Raw genomic sequence first — 19,389 nt, 5'->3', positions numbered from 1 at the left:
AGCAACAGGAGTTTCCCAGGCAGATGACCCCTTGGCTTTTGATGGGCAAGTGGTAAGCTCAGCAGCAGAAAGACATTTAAATATGGTTTTGTTAAAAGGGACAAAATGTCAGGGAACAAGAGAAAGGTGAAGCCTCTTTGTTTACCTGTGCCTTCAGACTCTTCTGTCGCTTCCCAAATATGCAGGAGAGATCATCTGCACTTCTTAAGGACAGATCTTTACCTGAAAGGGGTAAAAAGAGGGGAAAAAAACCCACCAAAATCTTCACATCTGGTCACTGTGGTAACAATAGGTTGTTTCCCCCCACCTGATAATGCAATTGTCATAGTTAGATGAAGCAAACAATCTGCACTATGCTAAAAGGGTAAGAAAAGTTGCAACTACCTGCACACAAGGAAAATTCTAGGAGAAGCTGCACATCTTGGGGTTATCACAAGAATTCCCCATCTCTAACAAAGTGAGGGGATTAAAGATTCTCTGTAAAGTGGGGAAAAAAAAAAATAATCCACCTCTCCTCAGTGGAGGCTTTTGATTCCTGAAGTTGCTTCTGAAAAGCAAAACCTCCATCTCTGCAACACACTGGGCTATTTCAACTTAAAACAATTTCAAGAGTGAAGCAAAGATTTCTCTCAGTTCCTGTAGGACCATTATTCCCACCTGACTGCTGTGTGGCTGGATGAAAATCAGACATGGAGCAGGGAAGGGGAAAAAAAAGGGTGCAGTGTGATATTCTGAGATGTTGGCAAAAGTTTAGACAATTCCACAAAGCAGAAGCCTTTATGATTTGTCCACAGATTGTCTCAGAAAATTCTTTTTGAAAAAAAGACAGTGAAAAGTCAACTTATTAGGGGTTTACTGAGTTCCTGCTCTACTTGAATGATTCCAAAATCACATAGCTCAAAATAAAACTAAGCACTTGTAAGGGACAAAAAAAAATTAATAAAAATCTGACTATTCCATCTGTTTTTTCTTTTCAGGATCTGCCCTCAGTGGGTAGGCAGACACATCAACATACAGGAGAAAGTGCTACCCAACTTTCTGGTATCTCACTGGGCAGCCTATGGAAGCTGGCTGAGGTTGGTGGCTGTTTCCAGCTTTAACTTGGCCAAAGCTTGAAACATGAGACCTACTCCTCCATTCCTGGTGCTCCTCCTCTCACTCTAAGCTTTCTTTCCATGCCTTCACCCCACTTCAAATGTGTCCTCCTCCTCGTTTTGCATTCTCCAACAAAAAAAAAACAAAAAACCTCAGCTGATGGTCCAAATCTTTTCCAGCATCACAGTGGAACAGCTACTAGAAAAGCAGCTGAAATCACTGTCTTAATCTCATCTTGGTGTGTATTTCCTCAATCCAAACGTGGCTGCTAAGGCTATGTGTGGTGCCCATGTTCCTCCAGCAGTGAGGCCACAAAACACCCCAAGAAACGGAAGCTGCATTTTCTGTCCTTGCTGCTCCCTTCTCCAGCTTTTGTGTGAGCTCGTCTTGTTTAGTCTAAAAGGAAGCAGGACTGGACTTTTAACAACAAGGGACACAACAACATTAGCCTTTCTCAAATAACTTTTCCTCTTTCCTTGAAAAAAAGGGCAATTTCCCTGTTGCAGACCACAGAGGGTTCAATCAAGCAGGGGTCTGCTTCACAGAAACACTGCAGCCAAACAATTATGGATTATTAACATGAAAGCCTTGCTTGTATTTTACATGCTCAAAAGACACTTCTTTTCCCTCTATATTAAAAGGTCAAATTCAAATCCAAAGAAATCCTTTTTGCTACTATATCATGGCTTCTGGACTTGTAAGCCTTGAAACAATTTGTTTAAAAGTGGAAGAGCCATGTTGACTTCTAAGATGAATTATTTGATCAGAAAACCCAAGTCCTGATACCAGAATTGGGCCTCTAATCAGACACCACTGACTTTTTATTTAGAATAGTTATCTGTTGTTAGAAAACATCCCACAGAGCCATAAGGCCAATAAATGAGCTGTATATGGAGACTGATCCACACTTGTATGCCCACACCATGTGCATGAGGCTGACTGGGGGACACAAGCAACAGGGAATACAACAAGGGATTGACCAGTGCTCAGAAGCCCACACCAGGGATGGCTGAAATAATGTCACTGCTCCAAGAAAGAAACTACCAAACTCCATGAGTTCTTGAGAAGAGTTTTTCTGGCCACCAACCGCTGTCCTCATTTGTCCAGTAAAGCACCAGATAGATCTAAGAGGGCTTTCCTCTTCCTGCATTCAGGTTTAATCTGATCACTGATCTTATCCACATGATCTCTTAGCAAGGGTTACTGGAGATTGCAGAGGATACTTGTGGTGCTCAAGGAACTCTGTGAGCATCTTTGCCTCCCCCTCCAATCCCCTGCCCACGCACAGATCATTCAGAATATTCACTGCTCCTTTATTCAGCTCGTGGTTCCTTCAGAGAGAAACTGCTTTATTCAACAATATCAGCCTAAAGTCATCCAAAATTGTTCAAAATTAAGAAGAACAGTATATTATAGCTTTAAGTAAGTTGCTGCAGGGGGTATTTCTAAACTGAGATCTTACTTGGCACACTTAGACCCCAGAAGGCAACAAATCACCTTGACACGTTTGGTTTGTGGGGTTTTTTTTCCCCCTAATCTTGGCTAGAGCTTATGAAACAACAAAACTCCTCTTACCTTTTGCAAACTTCATATAGTGGACACGTTTCTTGGAAGATTTGGATTTTTCTTCTAGACTGAAGGTCTTCTGATTATTCACTGGGGACTCTAAGGAAAAAAAAAAAAAAAAAGAAAACTAAACAGGTTCCACCCTATTAGAGGCACTCTACCCACCACATTCAAACATGAGTGTATTTAACTTTCCCTCTCAAAACCAAACCTCAACAATATATCACAATATATTAAAAGGCAGCATGGTAAGTTTTGTCTGAGACATGTTACTGCTTGACTTTTTTTATGCCACATCCCTTTCCTTTCCCATTTCCAATCTGACACAATTTGCACAGGCAGATATGAGTACTCCAGGTCAAAGGCAAAGTCTCACTTAACACCATTTCTACTTTAAGAAAGGATTTATTGTGCTGTTACAAAATATCTCCAGTGCCAGAGTCTGAGAAAGATGCATGAAAGAGTACAAACTAAAATGCTGAACCTGACTGGGTAGAAAGAAAAGAGAGAAAAAATTAAATCACAGCCAGGATTTCCACTTCTAATGCTACACAAAGTGCCTCTATCTGGACACAGCCTGATACATCTGTGCAAGGAAATTAAAGTGGTGGCAGAGTTTTTTTCTGACCCTGAGGCCAGCTAGAATAAACTGCCACATCCATATTATTTAATTCTCCTAGAAGAGGGGCTGCAGCTAAACTGTCCACTGGGAATGAGCTCTGGAGTTGGCTAAGTCCCAGATTCACTCAGGAGTTGTTTGGGAGAAGATTAGTTTGTGCAGGTCAAAACCAGGTGAAAGAATAGTCTAAATATTTAACAGTAGAGATATCAAATTCCTGTGCTGTTGCAGGATATTTTGCTGGTACAGACATACCCTTTACATCCAGAGAGCCTGTTAATTTACAAGAAATTTTCAGAAGGAGTCAACCTGCTGTCCAGACTTTATTAGTCCTGTCCTGAAAAGAAACAGGCACCACAAGATTCTGTACTCTGTAACCCTAGAAAAAGCTACTCTGGTGAGATTTTTTTTTTTTTTTTTTCCTCCCAGTGGCAACAGATGGGTAGGGAAATCAACCCATAGCCTGAGGACCAACCTGAGTCACCTTTTTCACATGATCCCACCCCTGAAAGCTCCCCAGACCAAGCTTTTCTGATATTGGAATTACAGCAGCTTGATAGGAACTGACCCCTGGATAGAGTCATTGACCTAAAAATGAAATCTGCAGCCTGCAGTGAGAGAACTGACTACCAGAAAGCAGTCTGATAACTACCCATACTCTTATCTTCCTCTCTACTCTGAGATTTACTCCTCTTCTACACACTAAGCTCTAACAAGAAGGGGAAGGACTAACAAACCCAGTCCTAAACAGAGTTTGCAGTCAACTTGAAAATCTTTTTATTAAAAAGAGTCTATGGGGAAAACAAGCATCACAACTAAAACATCCTAACCAGAGATAAAGCTCTTTGAGTCTGCTCTCCAGTCCCCTTGGACCAAGGGGAACACAACACTGCAAAGGATTTCCAGAGGGTTTCCTCCTCTTCATTCTTACAGCAAAAGGGGCAGCAGCACCGCCTTGTGCCCTAAAGGAGGAATTTCAGCTGCTGAAACGTGCTGGCACTTGGTCTAAACTTGTAGGTATATACTGGTAAATCCTCTGAGCAAGCACTGCAGGAATATTAATGTGCTTTTTAAAGCAATTTAGTATTAGCAATAAAGCCACGTGTCACTTCCACAGCAAATCTGACAGAGATGAATATTCCAAAGCATGATACAGACCCAGCCAGCATGATGCTGCTTCATTTTATGAATGGAAAAGGGGTCACACTCATCATCCCTTAGTACTGCAGTAAGAGACAGGAATCAGAACTCCTCTTTAGGTGTTCAGCTATGAAAAAAAATAAGCAAAAAAGCAGAAGAAAGCTAAAACTATGTAGATCAAGGGTATTTGAATGTTGGCATACCAAGGGGCCCTTCCTTCCCAACCTTTAATTGCAAAGCAACTCTGGCAACTCCACCACTTCTTTAAGAACAATGAAGTTTTTCAGCTGACTTTTAATGCAATTTGAGTCTGGATGATGGCCAATAATGTAACACTTGATCCTGTAGCACAGCTGCAGAGTGATCTGCATGAGTTCTGCCAGCTTCAACAACTGCCACAAAACCAAGTTGCAGAGCAATGCTTGAAGTCTGCAAAAATCACCCAAGGTGGCACTGACCAGGAGTTTTCAACAGGAGCTCAAATGGGTCCTGAGTGATTGAAAAGTTTTGTCCCAGCTCCTGAAAAGATCAAGTACAGATGATCCAGGGAATAACTACACAGATTTAGGAACAAGACAGCCTTGCTCAATGGACCTGCCTCTGTGCTGACTCACTGTGTCCCTGGGCAAGTCATTTCAGCTCTCTGCTCATCAGCTTGCAGGTTTCCCACCAGTTACACCTAACTGAGCTTCCCAGGACTCAAGTTGGAACTTGGGGAGGATTTAGTTATAAAGGTAGAAAGGAACTTCTGGAATTTCCCCATGATATGCTGATCAACCTCTCGAGGACTTCAGCTACAGAACCCTGCACTCTTTGGCCTCAGACCACAACGAGGGCTCCAGTGCACAAGAATAACTTACACAGGAATTAAAATACTGCATCAGCTTCAGAATTTGACTGCTGGTTTGCAAGGAGCAGAAATCAAGTCTGATCCTTGCTATCTGATTTTCCTCCTCTTTCTACCTTTCCTCTCCTAGAAATCCTTCTGTGCTCAGCTGTTGAGGATGAATGAACAGTTGTTAAATTTACTAAGCTGGCAATTCTGTCACTAGCAGCAGGTGGAGAGGCTGCTGTGTCCTAGCAGAAGCCCTCAGTTTAACAACACTGCACTGAGAAGTGTTTAGATCCATGAGTAGATTTTAAACTGGACAGACAAGCCAGTCTAACTAAACCACTTGGAATGTACAATTCTCTCTGTAAGCTCACACCCACCAGTTCAGCATAGCTTCATTTTTTACAAATCAAACTAGACAAAGCCCTTAAAAATTAAAAAACTTTATAAATAGCCCTTTTGGGAAAGCTGTGGAGTTTCCCCACTTGTGTGTCCTACATCAGGGCTACACAAATCACTTTATACCATGCTCCAACCAGAGATAACTCTTGAGACAAAACTTAGCAGCAGCTCTCTGAGGACAGGAAAAGCAGGTATTTAAGGGATCACCAGAGCATGGAAGTGACAGTTCATTAGTAAAAGAAAGGCAAATGGATTGCAGTGGTGGATGATTGTGTTGTCAACCTTCACACTGGCTCTGGTTGCTTTATGAAGAAACAAGTGGTGCTTTTGTACATCCCAAAAAAATGTCCCTCAGGTTGTGGTCCTGGATAAAATAAACAAGTTCTAAATGTTATGCTTGCATTCCCCAAAAAAAGCATTTCACAGAGGCCTGAGAGGAAAACCAGTCCATCAAGATCTATATGTCCAAGCAGACAAAACTTGTGCAGGGTCAGATGGCAACACCTCCCTTGGCTCCTGCTGATTTTGGGGAAGAAAGGGAAAAGGGAGGAGTTGTCAGCTTCAGCAAGAAGACAATCAGCAGCCCAAAGGACTGGGCAGCAGTCAAGGCAGCCTTGGTAAACAAAGAAGGGAAACTCTGCTAAGCTGAGCAAAGCATGAACCTACCTGTTTCACCCTGTCCATGACAATCATTCAGCTGAGCCAGAAGCTGGTTGAAGTCATCCTGATGAGCAATCCAGTTGTCCTGTAAATGTCACCCACATGAATACAGAGCAAGTTTTCAGCACTAAGAGAGGCAAAACACAGACTCTCCATTCTGTGAAGTACTTTAATTTTATATATGCCCAATCTCTGTTGGTGGGAGGGACCCTCAGAAGCTCCACAGGGGGCAATGCTGACAAGAGCTCACCACAGTCACTCTGATGTGCAAAAATGATAAGGGTTGGGTTTAGAAGTCCTTAAGCAACACTGAGCTGCTGTTGGCTCTGTGTCCCCCCCATCTACAGGAGAGGTTTTCAAAAGTAGGCAGGAATTTTTTTTTTTTCCCCATCAAGAGAGTTACTAATGATGTTGATTATGAGAGAAGCATCTTTAGGGCCATGTTGTGCTCTGCTGCTGTATCTGAACTCCAGCCAAAGGTGACTGTGTCAGGAAGAGGGACAGGAGGCATAAAGCTAAGCAGGGCAGAAGACATGGGGAGAGAGTAAATATTTCAGTGATTTACCTGGAAGCAAAAGCAAAACTCTGAATAATCTGCTCCCAGAATTCACTGTGACCTCTCCAAGCAAGTTCTTACTCCTAGAACACCCAACAAAGCAGAACCAAACTCCTGCTAAGTTTCTGCAGAGGCATTTGTGTAGGTACATGCTGCCACCAGATGTGACCACAGATTTTGGTAAAATACCATCCCAAAGACTGTCCTGAAGCTGAAATGAGAGCCATTTCCTTACCTGGATCTAGTGCTCACCTCATTATTGATGGTTGCTCCTAACCCCAGTGTGTTGTTTTTCACCTGAACCTTGATGTGTTCTGTATTTCCTTGTTCCTGAGCCCCAAGACCCTAAAGGAGGATTTAAGGGTAAAAAAATGTAAGGATTTTTCAGCAGTGACCAAGCAACTGGAGCTTTTGTACTGTAAGACAGTTTGCAATGAAAAAGAGCAAGAAACCACAACTTACTATTTATTTGCTTGCCTTAACTGAATTAATTTCCAGGCATTAGTACACATGAGGTACTAATTTTTTTTTAAATTTACTACTTAAGCCTCCAGCAAAGTATTATTAACACTAAAATAGCAACAACATTAAGTAGCTGGGTGATTAATCAGGAGGCCACCTGACATTCCTAGGCAAGCCCTAAGTGTTTACAATTTCAAAACAAGACACAAGAACATGCCTCTCATGAAAAATACCTCCTTCACTGGGAAGGCAGCTGAGTAAGGGACAGGAGTTAAGACTTGATGATCCTGAGGGGTCCCTTCCAACTTGGAATATTCTGTGATTCCATGAGACAGATGCCACAGAGAATGCAGAGCACAGAAAAAAATTACAGAGGGGGAAGGAAGAAGGGAAGAGTCAGGCTGGAGCTAGCAGGATATGCACAACTTCTTCCATCTCACACTAAGAAGCTGATGAAGACATTGGAGCAAACAAGAGTCAGGTTTGTCTACCCTAAAAATACACTCATTCAAGTCTGGGAAAATATATTTCAGCCCACTATTCTCTTCCTTAGCTGGATGATCAGGAGAAAAAGAAGACTGAGCATTTGGTTTAAAACCTTATATAGGTATCTACTTGCTTTTTCCCTAATCTGTCACCAGTAATAAATCACCAGCTCAGTGTGGGGTTTTAAGAACCATGTATGTGGTGGAGCAGTGGGGAGAAACCCTGTGGATAGATCCTGGGCACAGCTCATATTTGAAGCAATGAGGCATATTTGGAAAAGGCTGTTGGCTCTTAGGATTCCAGCAGTGTTTATTTGGTCAGCTGGGTGGAAAGTTCACCTTGAAACTCCTGCTAACCAAAAAGTCTGGACAGAAGCAGGACAGTTGGCTACACACCCTGCTGTGACCCAATTCCAATACAACTGATAGCAGGAGCAGTGTAAGCAGCTTCATTTTGCTGCACAAATGGGCTTTTCCCCATTAATTTGATCAAGTTAAGGTTCCATTTGTCTGAGTTCATAGTGGAATGGAGATATAAATCCTTCTTGTACAGCTGTAACTGTTGTAAAGGAAGATCCCAAGTAGGAAATGCTGGGAAGATGAGGGGGGATCACAGATAAAAACAACCCATGGCCTTCCTTTCACTTCCATATTTTAACAGCTAAGGAGTTACCTGCAGTCAGAGAAGCTGGAAAATACAACCAGAACATTTAACAGCTTTTTTTCCAACTCTGGTTTCCTCATCTATTTTAATCTTACACACATAAAACACCTATGCACACAATTAACATAAAAAGAAAGTGTTTGAGCTTTGTACTTTTTAACAGTCTGGTTTCTAGTGAAACCAATGCCAGTTTCTTGACTTCAGCAGCTTTGGAATCAGGTATCACTGCTTATGAAACAATAAGAAGCCAGATTTCTATGTGCTAATTATAAGAAAACTGAGGTAACAGAAGGCTACACTGAGAAATCCAAGAGCAGGATAATTTTTTTGAGTTTAAATGCAATCACAGAATTCAGGAATGATCCTAATTTCATTCCTTTCTCCAAAAAAAGCCTGGGAGAAGAAATCTAGAAGAATTCAGTGAGTTGTGGTGGGAGATCTATGTGCCTTTGTTTTACTTAAGATGCTGATGTGCATACAGCCCCCAGATCTCTGCTTTTTAGCCATGTGAGGAACAGATGAGAAGCAACCTTTAAAAAGGTTAAAGATTAAAAAAGGTTAAAGCAAAGCCTGGAGTTGCTTCAGTGAGGGCATAAAGGCACCTTAAAGCCTTTAACCATCACCTGATTTAAGGTGCCAACTCCTCCTCTTTCCCTTGTCAAAGAAAGGGGAGAAAACCTGGAGAGCAGAACAGGCATGAGCAACCAAGCACCTTTGTGACAACCTCCAGAAACAAAACACTGCCCAGATTCTCTCCACAAAAAGAATTAAAAAAAAAAGAAAAAACATGGCACTTTTAAACACCAAGAATCCCCCAGCAGTCTTCCACCTTCCAGCTACACAATTCTTCTTTTAGGTCATACCTTTCCTTTGGACCAGCCCATCTTTTCCAGCATCTTCTGGCCAAATTTAGATTCATCTTTACTCCAAGCACTATTCCGTGGATCCACAGACCACTTCTGCTTTCTACGGGCTGCAGCAGGAAGGAAAAATTCAAACAACTTTATATTTCCCTTATACTTCTTTTATATTTCTTTATATGTTCTTTTTATCAACTCGAGAAAAGCTTTTCATTGCAATAACAAAAACCAAACAGAACCTGGACCACAGCAAACATGTTCAGGGAGTTTAATTTTCCAAAAGCTTCCATTGCAAAAAAGTCCAGTGAAAAATTTAATTATTAACGCAAAGAATGAGAAAATAAAATTGCTATGGAAGTTGTCATTCCTAAGGAAGGGCTGCAGCTCAGGGAAGGCTTAAGGATTACCACTTGGGTGTCCAGGACTATATTCCTACTTGGTAAGTTTCAACATGAAAGTTACAGGGGATGAGCCTACAGTGCTGGTTTTAACAGAATCGTGGAATTTCAGGGGTTGGAAGGGACCTTTAGAGCTGATCCAGTCCAACCCCCCTGCCCCAGCAGGATCCCCCAGGGCAGGACACACAGAACACATCCAGGGGGGTTTGGAAAGGCTCCAGAGAAGGAGACTCCACAACCTCTCTGGGCAGCCTGGGCCAGGGCTCCCTCACCCTCACACTCCACAAGTTTCTCCTCAGCTTGAGCTGGAACTTCCTCTGTTCCAGCTCCAACCCATTATTCCTTGTCCTGTTCCTGGGCACCCCCAAAAAGGGATTGGCCACTTCCTCCTGACACCCAACCCTCAGATATATATATATATATTTTAATTTTTTTTGTTTCTTTCTTTCTAAGATCCCCTCTCAGCCTTCTTTTCTCAAGGCTTTTCTTAGGTCTCAGTCTCTCTTCCCAGCAGAGATGCTCAAGTCCCTTCATCATCCTCACAGCTCTCCCTTGGACTCTCTCCAGTAGATCCCTGTCTCTCTTGAACTGGGGAGCCCCAAACTGGACACAATATTCCCAGTTCTGGACAATACCCACTGGCCAGTCTTCCTTTTAACCAGCACAGAAAAGTTTTAATATTTACCAAGTCAAAAATCAAACCTAAGTCACCAGAGAAACTGAATTCCAGAAGACAACCTGGTGGGATTTTTGGGATTTCCTATAAAATGCTTTCTTTGGAGACTGAAAAGTCACTGGAAACGAGTGCAGGTGCTAAGAAATCCAAAAGGGAATTCAAGGCTCTGTGCAAACTACTGAAGAAACTGCAGTCCCCCAGGGCCACATCCCTGAGTTTGCCTCCAGCATCAGGGATAAATCTGATGGAAAACAAGGAAGAAAAGCCAGCCCAGTCAAGCAGCCCCTTCCAAGTGTGCACCTGAAACATAATCAGGAAGACAATCTAAATAAACAAGACAAATAAAGAATGGGAGACAGGAAGGTTACAAACTGCATTAAACGTGGTGGGAAACGGGGGATCCAAACTGACCCAGGAACCCAAAGTCCGGGAGAAGCCAAGTCCACTGAGGAGCTTTCAACAGGATCAGGAAGTCAGCTTGTCCTAAAATGAAACACTTGGGATTTGGGCGAGGGGAACAGACTAAAACAGGGATGTTGGGTTCCTTTTTCTTGCCCAGTTTTGTTGTGTTCTTAAAAGAAATCCTAATGCTGCCACAGAACCCATGGTGGTGGGTTTTGGGTTTTTTTTTGTTTTGTTTTTTAGACACTCTTCCAAAGCTCTGAAGCTCCAAACATGGCAACCCCATGAAACTTCTGATAAAGAAATTAGTAAAACCCCCCCAAAATCCCTAAAATAAATAAATAATAAAATAAAATAGAAAACGTGAAGCAAAAAATGTGAAGCAAAAAACGTGAAGCAAAAAACGTGAAGCAAAAAACGTGAAGCAAAAAACTAAAGCAAAAAACTAAAGCAAAAAACTAAAGCAAAAAACTAAAGCAAAAAACGTGAAGCAAAAAACGTGAAGCAAAAAACGTGAAGCAAAAAACGTGAAGCAAAAAACTAAAGCAAAAAACTAAAGCAAAAAACTAAAGCAAAAAACTAAAGCAAAAAACTAAAGCAAAAAACTAAAGCAAAAAACTAAAGCAAAAAACTAAAGCAAAAAACTAAAGCAAAAAACTAAAGCAAAAAACTAAAGCAAAAAACTAAAGCAAAAAACTAAAGCAAAAAACTAAAGCAAAAAACTAAAGCAAAAAACTAAAGCAAAAAACTAAAGCAAAAAAGTAAAGCAAAAAAGTAAAGCAAAAAAGTAAAGCAAAAAAGTAAAGCAAAAAAGTAAAGCAAAAAAGTAAAGCAAAAAAGTAAAGCAAAAAAGTAAAGCAAAAAAGTAAAGCAAAAAAGTAAAGCAAAAAAGTAAAGCAAAAAAGTAAAGCAAAAAAGTAAAGCAAAAAAGTAAAGCAAAAAAGTAAAGCAAAAAAGTAAAGCAAAAAAGTAAAGCAAAAAAGTAAAGCAAAAAAGTAAAGCAAAAAAGTAAAGCAAAAAAGTAAAGCAAAAAAGTAAAGCAAAAAAGTAAAGCAAAAAAGTAAAGCAAAAAAGTAAAGCAAAAAAGTAAAGCAAAAAAGTAAAGCAAAAAAGTAAAGCAAAAAAGTAAAGCAAAAAAGTAAAGCAAAAAAGGTGAAGCAAAAAAGTAAAGCAAAAAAGTAAAGCAAAAAAGTAAAGCAAAAAAGTAAAGCAAAAAAGTAAAGCAAAAAAGTAAAGCAAAAAAGTAAAGCAAAAAAGTAAAGCAAAAAAGTAAAGCAAAAAAGGTGAAGCAAAAAAGGTGAAGCAAAAAAGGTGAAGCAAAAAAGGTGAAGCAAAAAAGGTGAAGCAAAAAAGGTGAAGCAAAAAAGGTGAAGCAAAAAAGGTGAAGCAAAAAAGTAAAGCAAAAAAGTAAAGCAAAAAAGTAAAGCAAAAAAGTAAAGCAAAAAAGTAAAGCAAAAAAGTAAAGCAAAAAAGTAAAGCAAAAAAGTAAAGCAAAAAAGTAAAGCAAAAAAGTAAAGCAAAAAGTAAAGTAAAAAAGTAAAGTAAAAAATGTAAAACAAAAATAATAAAACAAAAATAATAAAACAAAAAAAAACAAAAAATAAAACCAAAAATAAAAACATAAAATAAAACCAAAAATAAAAACATAAAATAAAATAAAATAAAAACATAAAATAAAATAAAATAAAAACATAAAATAAAATAAAATAAAAAAAAATAAAATAAAATAAAATAAAATAAAATAAAATAAAATAAAATAAAATAAAATAAAATAAAATAAAATAAAATAAAATAAAATAAAATAAAATAAAATAAAATAAAATAAAATAAAATAAAATAAAATAAAATAAAATAAAATAAAATATTTTCCAGCTGGTTAAATGAGTGAGTGCTGAGAGAGGAATTGACACAGCACTTGCTTGGCTGACTTCTCTCCAGGAAAACAACTTATTTCCCAGCCTTCAGAGAAGCATCTCCTCCAAGCCCTCACAGAAAGCCACGAAGTGCCCCTGTGGACTCTGATTTGAAATGAGCCAAAGCAAACTGGGTTCCTTCTTGCCCCACTGAGAAGAAAAAACCCTGGCTCCTTCAGCCAAGTGGCTCCTTGACTTATTTATTGAGCTCTTTGAAGCACTGACCCAGGAATATGAGACAATTCCTGTGCTTTGGAATCTCCCCTCACCCAGGATGTCTCCAAGGACCCCAAGTTTTGAGCAGTTTGAGGAGAGGAGGGCTGAATTCACAGAATATTCACAGAATATTCAGGTTGGAAGGGACCTCAAGGATCCTCTGGTCCAACCCTTCTAATACGATGAGATATTATTCTAATATTATGGGATTCTCATAATATGAAGCTGAGACTTCAAACTCTCCAAAGTGGGGGAATCCACCACTTCCCCTGGGAGATCATTCCAACCTCTGGCTGTCCTCAGACTGAAAAACTTTTTTTTTTTTCTTTTTTTTTTATTCAAAAAGAAACTTTTTTTTTGTATTCCACTGGAATCTCCCCAGGAGTAACTCGCACCCATTGCCCCTTGGCTTGTCCAGAAGCTCCCAAACTGGCAGCAAGCCCTATAAAAATTAGGGAACACCTTGGCTGCTGCTTTTATCTGTAGCTGACAGGGAAACAAACACCAGAAAGGACAAGAAAAAGAAGTAATTTCATCAAGATTTTGCTACCCAACTGAGCAGCAGCTTCCTTTTTAACCCTATTTCTTCAGTTGTTCCAAATTTCTTGATTAAGATCAACCTCCCCTCACTCAGCCACCCAAACCTCACTGTTCAAAGCCTTTTTTTGAAGTCCAACAGAATTTTAAGTATCTCCACCTTCACTTATGCTCCTTACAACTTGTTCCCCAGGTGGTGACTTTGCAAACCCCAAGCAATTAAAATTCCCTTAAAATTCAGGTTGCAAAGCCACCTGAGCTACCTCAGAACCTGCCTACAAAGCTGGAATCAGCAAGGGCACAGTGGAAATAATTTAAATTAACTCCCAAACTAAGTTGTTTGATAATAGTTCAATTAATCCACTTTAAAGGTGAATTTCCACTCATTTGCCTGAGTATCTCTGGAGTGAAGCCTGAAGATGTTTTACTCCCAGGAGGACCCTGGTAAACAGAACACAGGGGCACCTAATACAGAGATAATACAGAGATAATACAGAGATAATACAGAGATAATACAGAGATAATACAGAGATAATACAGAGATAATACAGAGATAATACAGAGATAATACAGAGATAATACAGAGATAATACAGAGATTTCTCCAGGTTGACATTTTAAGAGATTTCCCCTTTATCCAGCACTTGCAAATCAATAATTTAAAATTTTCTTAACTACCACAATTGGATTAATCCTCAAGTTTCTGGCAGGGTCACTTATTTTCAAGTAAAAACACATAAAAATATAGAAACTTGCTCACATCTTTAGAAAAGTCTTTCAGGAACAACTTCATGCCACATACAGCAGCACTGAAATCATTTCCCTTCTCCAAACAAACAAGAAAATAAAGCTCTTTAGCCAACAAATCATCAGAACTGTTTTTTTGTTGATGTCCTGGAGTAAGAAAAGCAGCAATATATTAACATCCAGGTAAAAAATTGAGCTGAGGAGTTAAGCCCAACCTGTGCTGCTCAAATGATACTAGAGATAGTAACACAACTCTGGGCAAGCAGCACCACCCAGTGGACAAAAGCATCAGTTCTTTGGGTAATTCTTCACTTGGACACCTTACAATTAAAAAAAATAATCAATTACTAAAACCCTTCTACTAAGACTAACTCTGTGTTCAACTGAATTTCTGGAAGTTCCCTGTCTGCTCAACCCCCTGCTTGCTGTGTGTCCAAATGTGGTGAAATGGAGCATGGAAAGACATAAACAGGTTAAGTTTCTCCAAAAATTTTGGAAAAAAAATATACTGCACTCAGAAATTATTTTTATTTGAAGCTATGAAACCCATCATTAACATAGGCTTTTTTTTTTCCTGATAAGCACTAATACAATAGGCAATTAATTATAGCTAAGTGAAAGTAAAAAGAATTTTTAAAAGGGTGAAAAATAGAGGATTAGAAGATAAATCTTTGGCCATTTCTCCAATAAATTTTAAATTCCCACCACACAAGCACAGAATGATCAGATTTCTCCTTCCTCAGTTTAGTTCACAGCACCATAAAAGCTGGAAGGATTTATCAAGAAAATCTGGATAAAAGATGATATAATGATATGAATCTTTATAAAAGATGATCTCATCTTTTGGAGGAGAAAAGATTACAGAAAACTTGGGCTGGGGGAGGTGTCCCTGCCCATGGAGGGGGTTGGAACTGGATGAGCTTTAAGGTCACTTCCAACCCATCCCATGATTCTGTGACCTCCTGCTTTAAGCAGGTTCTCCAGGACTGTGTCCAGTTTGGGTCCAAACATCTCCCCAGCCTCTCTGGGCACTTTGTTCCAGTGTTTGGCCACTCACAGATGGAATTTGTTGTGTTCCAACTGGCACTCCTTGCTCCTTGTCCTGTTACTGGGCACCACTCAGGAATTACTTTTTAAGTCCCTGACCTCCAGGTGCTTTCCCAGCTGTAGTAAAACCAATTAAGTTCCTCCTGCAACTTTTTTTTGGGGGGGGGATAAATTTAAAAAAAAAAAATCCTCAGAACTTGATGTGGAGCTTCAAAGAAAAACTCCCATGTGTACCGTGGCAGCTGAAGATGCAAAGGTATGAACTCTGGCAATGGGGCTCTCAGGAACTGGACTTGTTTTCAAACATTTCACTTGAGAAATGTTTAAAAAACACTCAAAACACAGAAGCAGGTTGTGCAGAGAGGTGAGAGCTGCCCCATCCCTGGAAACATTCCAGGTCAGGTTGGATGAGGCTCTGAGTGATCTGATGTAGCTGCAGATGTCCCTGCTCACTGCAGGGGGGTTGGGTGAGGTAACCTTTAAAGCTCCTTTTCACAACCAAACCATTCCATGATTCCTGAAAGGTGCCATGAACAAGTAAAATAATGAAGAAATTTTGAAAAAAAAAAAAAAAAGTGCCACCAATAAAGTCTGTATTTAAAAAACAAATTAGAAAATTACACATGTAACTGTAACTGTACATGTAACTGTAACTTTGTTTTCCTTGATTCACATCTGTATTTTTCACTGGAAGCCACATTTTCTGATTAGTCTTTTCACTTCTATCATTTATTGATATTAATTATACTTAATTCCATTTTTTCTGCAGTTAACCAAACAAACTGTGCCCTCATGTTACATGTGTCCTGAGACCCACAAGCTTATCCAACCCCCTAATGATATCTGTGATCATGGAATGATAAAATTATAGGATACACCAAGTTGGAAGGGAGCATCCATCAGGATCATGGAGTCCAACTCCTGTCCCTGTGCAGGGCACCCCCAGGATCACCCCATGTGCCTGAGAGCATCATCCAAATGCTTCTTGAACTCAGGCAGGGTTGGTGCTGTCACCACTTCCCTGGGGAGCTGTTCCACTGCTCAGCTGCCCTCTGGGTGAAAAACCTTTTCTGGTATCTGACCTAAACCTCCCCTAAAAACTCAGAAATGGCTTCTCACCATTTCTGAGTCCTGTCCTTGGTCACAGGAGTGAAGAAATCGGTGCCAATCCCATCTCTTCCCTTCATGAGGAAGCCACAGACTGCACTGAGGTCACCCCTCAGCCTCCTTTTCTCCAAACTGAACAATCCAAGTGTCCTCAGCTGCTCCTCAGAAGTCCCTTCCAGACCCTCCAGCATCCTCCTTGCTCTCCTCTGGGTGCTCTCCACCACCTTGAGGTGTTTTCCATACTCTGCTGCCCCAAACTCCACACAGCCCTTGAGGTGATGTCTCCCCCCAGGTCCCTCTCTGCCCTCCAGCCTCTCCCTCCCCAGCCTGTGCTCAAGTCTGAGTGCAGTGACATAAAAATCCACATTTGGGCAGTCCAACCTTTGTGCTCACAGTTTTATATTTATTGGACAAGGCTGCATCACAGGAACAAAACTTCAACTTGGAAGACGAGGCAGCAGAAGTTTTTATTTCCCCCCGAGAGTTCTGTTTCCTAAATTAAAATGTTTTCCCTGAGGAAGAGCTCAGTCCCCCAGTGTTGTGATGAATTCCTTAAGAAATAAGGAGCCCAAGGATTCCATCACCTCAAGAAGTAAGGGGGAAACTCACTTGGATTCCAACGGCAGGAAAAGTTCAAATGAAATTATGAAGGTGCTGTAACAAAACCTTCCAAAATTATATACTCAGCAACACTCTTACACAAAAGGACTAAAACCAAGAGATTGGCCTGAGTTCTCCCCATGAGTGCAGTGGATTTACTGCTCCTCTCTGCCCAAAATCCCTGACATCCCACTCTGCCTTTTCCCAGAGGAGAGTTCAGCTGATTCTGGAGTAGAAGGCAAGAATCCCAGAATCCCAGACTGGTTTGGGTTGGAAGGGACCTTAAAGCTCATCCAGTTCCAACCCCCTGCATGGGCAGGGACACCTCCCCCAGCCCAGGGTGCTCCAAGCCCCATCCAACCTGGGCTGAGACACTGCCAGGGATGGGGCAGCCACAGCTTCTCTGGGAAACCTGGGCCAGGGGCTCAGCACCCTCAAATTAAAGAATTTATTCCTATGATCTCATCTCAATCTCCCCTTTTTCAGCTTTAAACTGTTTCCCCTCCTCCTGTCCTTCCATTCCCTTGTCCCAAGTCCCTCCCCAGCTTTCCTGGAGCCCCTTCAGGCACCAGAAGGTGCTCTAAGGTCTCCCTGGAGCCTGGAGGCTGGTGAAGGGACTCGAGCACAGATCCTATGAGGAGAGGCTGAGGGAGCTGGGGGTGTTGAGGCTGGAGAAGAGGAGGCTCAGGGGAGACCTCATCACTCTCTCCAACTCCCTGAAAGGAGGTTGGAGCCAGGGGGGGGGTGGGCTCTTTTCCCAGGCAACTCTCAGCAAGACAAGAGGGCACAAGAGGTCTCAAGTTGTGCCAGGGGAGGTTTAGGTTGGACATTAGAAAGAATTTTTTCACGGAAAGGGTGATCAGACATTGGAACGGGCTGCCCAGGGAAGGGGTGGATTCTCCATCCCTGGAGATATTTCAAAAGAGCCTGGATGTGGCACTCAGTGCCATGGGCTGGGAACTGCAGTGAGAGTGGATCAAGGGTTGGACTTGATGATCTCTGAGGTCCCTTCCAACCCAGCTAATTCTATGATTCTCTCCTCTAGGCTGAACACCCCCAACTCTCATCCTGGCTCCAGAGCAGAGCTGCTCCAGCCCTTGGATCATCTCTGTGACCTCCTCTGGACTCACTCCAACTGCTCCACACCCATCTCCTGTTGGGGACCCCAGAACTGGACACAGAACTCCAAGGAGAGGCAAGAGGAGAGCTAAGCTCATCTCCTCACCCTGGGTGTGCCTCAAAGAGCAATGCAGCTGCCCTGAGTCCTGCCTGGAACCCCAGCACAGCCACAAGGTTTGAGGCTCTCTGCTCTCGAACACCCTGAGACAGGAATAGCACTGAGAGACTGAAAGAATTACAAAATAGCTGTGGCTGGAAAAGACATTTAAGCTCATGGAGTCCAACTCTTAAACTAATGCTACCAAGCCCACCACTGACCTATGTCCCTTAGTGCCACATTTACATATTTTTTACATTTTTCCAGGGATGGTAACCCCACCACTGACTATCCCAGGGCCTGACAACCCTTTCCGTGAAAAACGTTTTTCTTTACATGTACTTTAAACTTCTCCTGGCATAACCCGAGGCCCTTTCCTCTTGTCCTACCGCTTGTTACTTGGGAGCAGAGCCCGATCCCCCTGGCTCCAACCTCCTTTCAGGAAGCTGTAGAGAGCCAGGAGGTTTCCTCTCAGCCTCCTCTGCTCCAGCCTCAACACCCCCACTTTCCTGAAGGGAAATTCCCTAACCGAGTGTGCAAGACATCACCGCCCATTCCCCTTCCAGGGAGGGATATCAGAGCCCCGCAATTCCCCCCCCACAACCACCGCGGGACCCCTGGGGAGGGAACAGCGAGCGGGGTGGGAAGAGCCCGCGGTTCCCTCCTCGCCCCGCTCTGAGGCGATGGCTCCGAGCTCCTGAGCTGCCCTCAGGGGAGCGCTCTGAACCCCGAGCCCCCGCTCTGAGGAGAAACCCTTCACCCCCCGCCCGGCCCCGCTCTGAGGGAGCCTCCGGCATGGTTCCTCCCCCCGGGGATCTGCACTCACGCTCCGCCAGCATCGCCATCTTGGGGGCCTTTCTCGCTCTGCGGCGCGTAGTGAGGAAACACCGCCCTAAAGCTCACATCCCCCTCCCTTTTGGGGACTTTTATAAGAGCAGACGCGGAATTTAGAAGCATCATTGCCTGCTCTAAAACTGTAAAAGCAAGCGAGGAGAACGGCCTCTTTAACAACAAAAAAAAAGATAATTTAAACACGAAAAAAATATCTTCAAACATTTAAAAGGGATTTTTGTGTCTTCTGTGCGTTGGTTGAGCGCTTTACTTCTCGGATATTGAATAGGCAGTTTTGATGGGAGCAAAAAAAAAGAAAGGCTCTTGCACCCCAGGTTGCCACAGGGATCGGGGCCGCT

At 41.9% G+C, this 19,389-nt stretch overlaps 1 protein-coding gene across 1 annotated transcript in view; it reads right to left on the bottom strand.

The window, feature by feature from the left end:
• The window catches only part of PINX1 (PIN2 (TERF1) interacting telomerase inhibitor 1), a 69,064-nt gene extending 49,952 nt beyond the window's left edge, over positions 1 to 19,112 (bottom strand). Inside the window, exons 1-6 of the mRNA XM_071742199.1 lie at positions 19,026 to 19,112; positions 9,345 to 9,454; positions 7,123 to 7,215; positions 6,321 to 6,399; positions 2,671 to 2,760; positions 146 to 222 (exon numbers count right to left, since the gene is read on the bottom strand). Coding sequence (XP_071598300.1) covers positions 146 to 222; positions 2,671 to 2,760; positions 6,321 to 6,399; positions 7,123 to 7,215; positions 9,345 to 9,454; positions 19,026 to 19,044 — 468 coding nt within the window. The 5' untranslated portion in view covers positions 19,045 to 19,112. The remainder of the gene's footprint in view (positions 1 to 145; positions 223 to 2,670; positions 2,761 to 6,320; positions 6,400 to 7,122; positions 7,216 to 9,344; positions 9,455 to 19,025) is intronic.
• Between the last annotated feature and the right edge of the window lie 277 nt (positions 19,113 to 19,389).

Source organism: Heliangelus exortis, chromosome 3 (genome assembly GCF_036169615.1).
Source record: "Heliangelus exortis chromosome 3, bHelExo1.hap1, whole genome shotgun sequence".
In the NCBI taxonomy this organism is placed as follows: Eukaryota; Metazoa; Chordata; class Aves; order Apodiformes; family Trochilidae; genus Heliangelus; species Heliangelus exortis.
The sequence above is the reverse complement of the archived record's forward strand: the minus strand, read 5'-3'. Positions and strand labels throughout refer to the sequence as shown.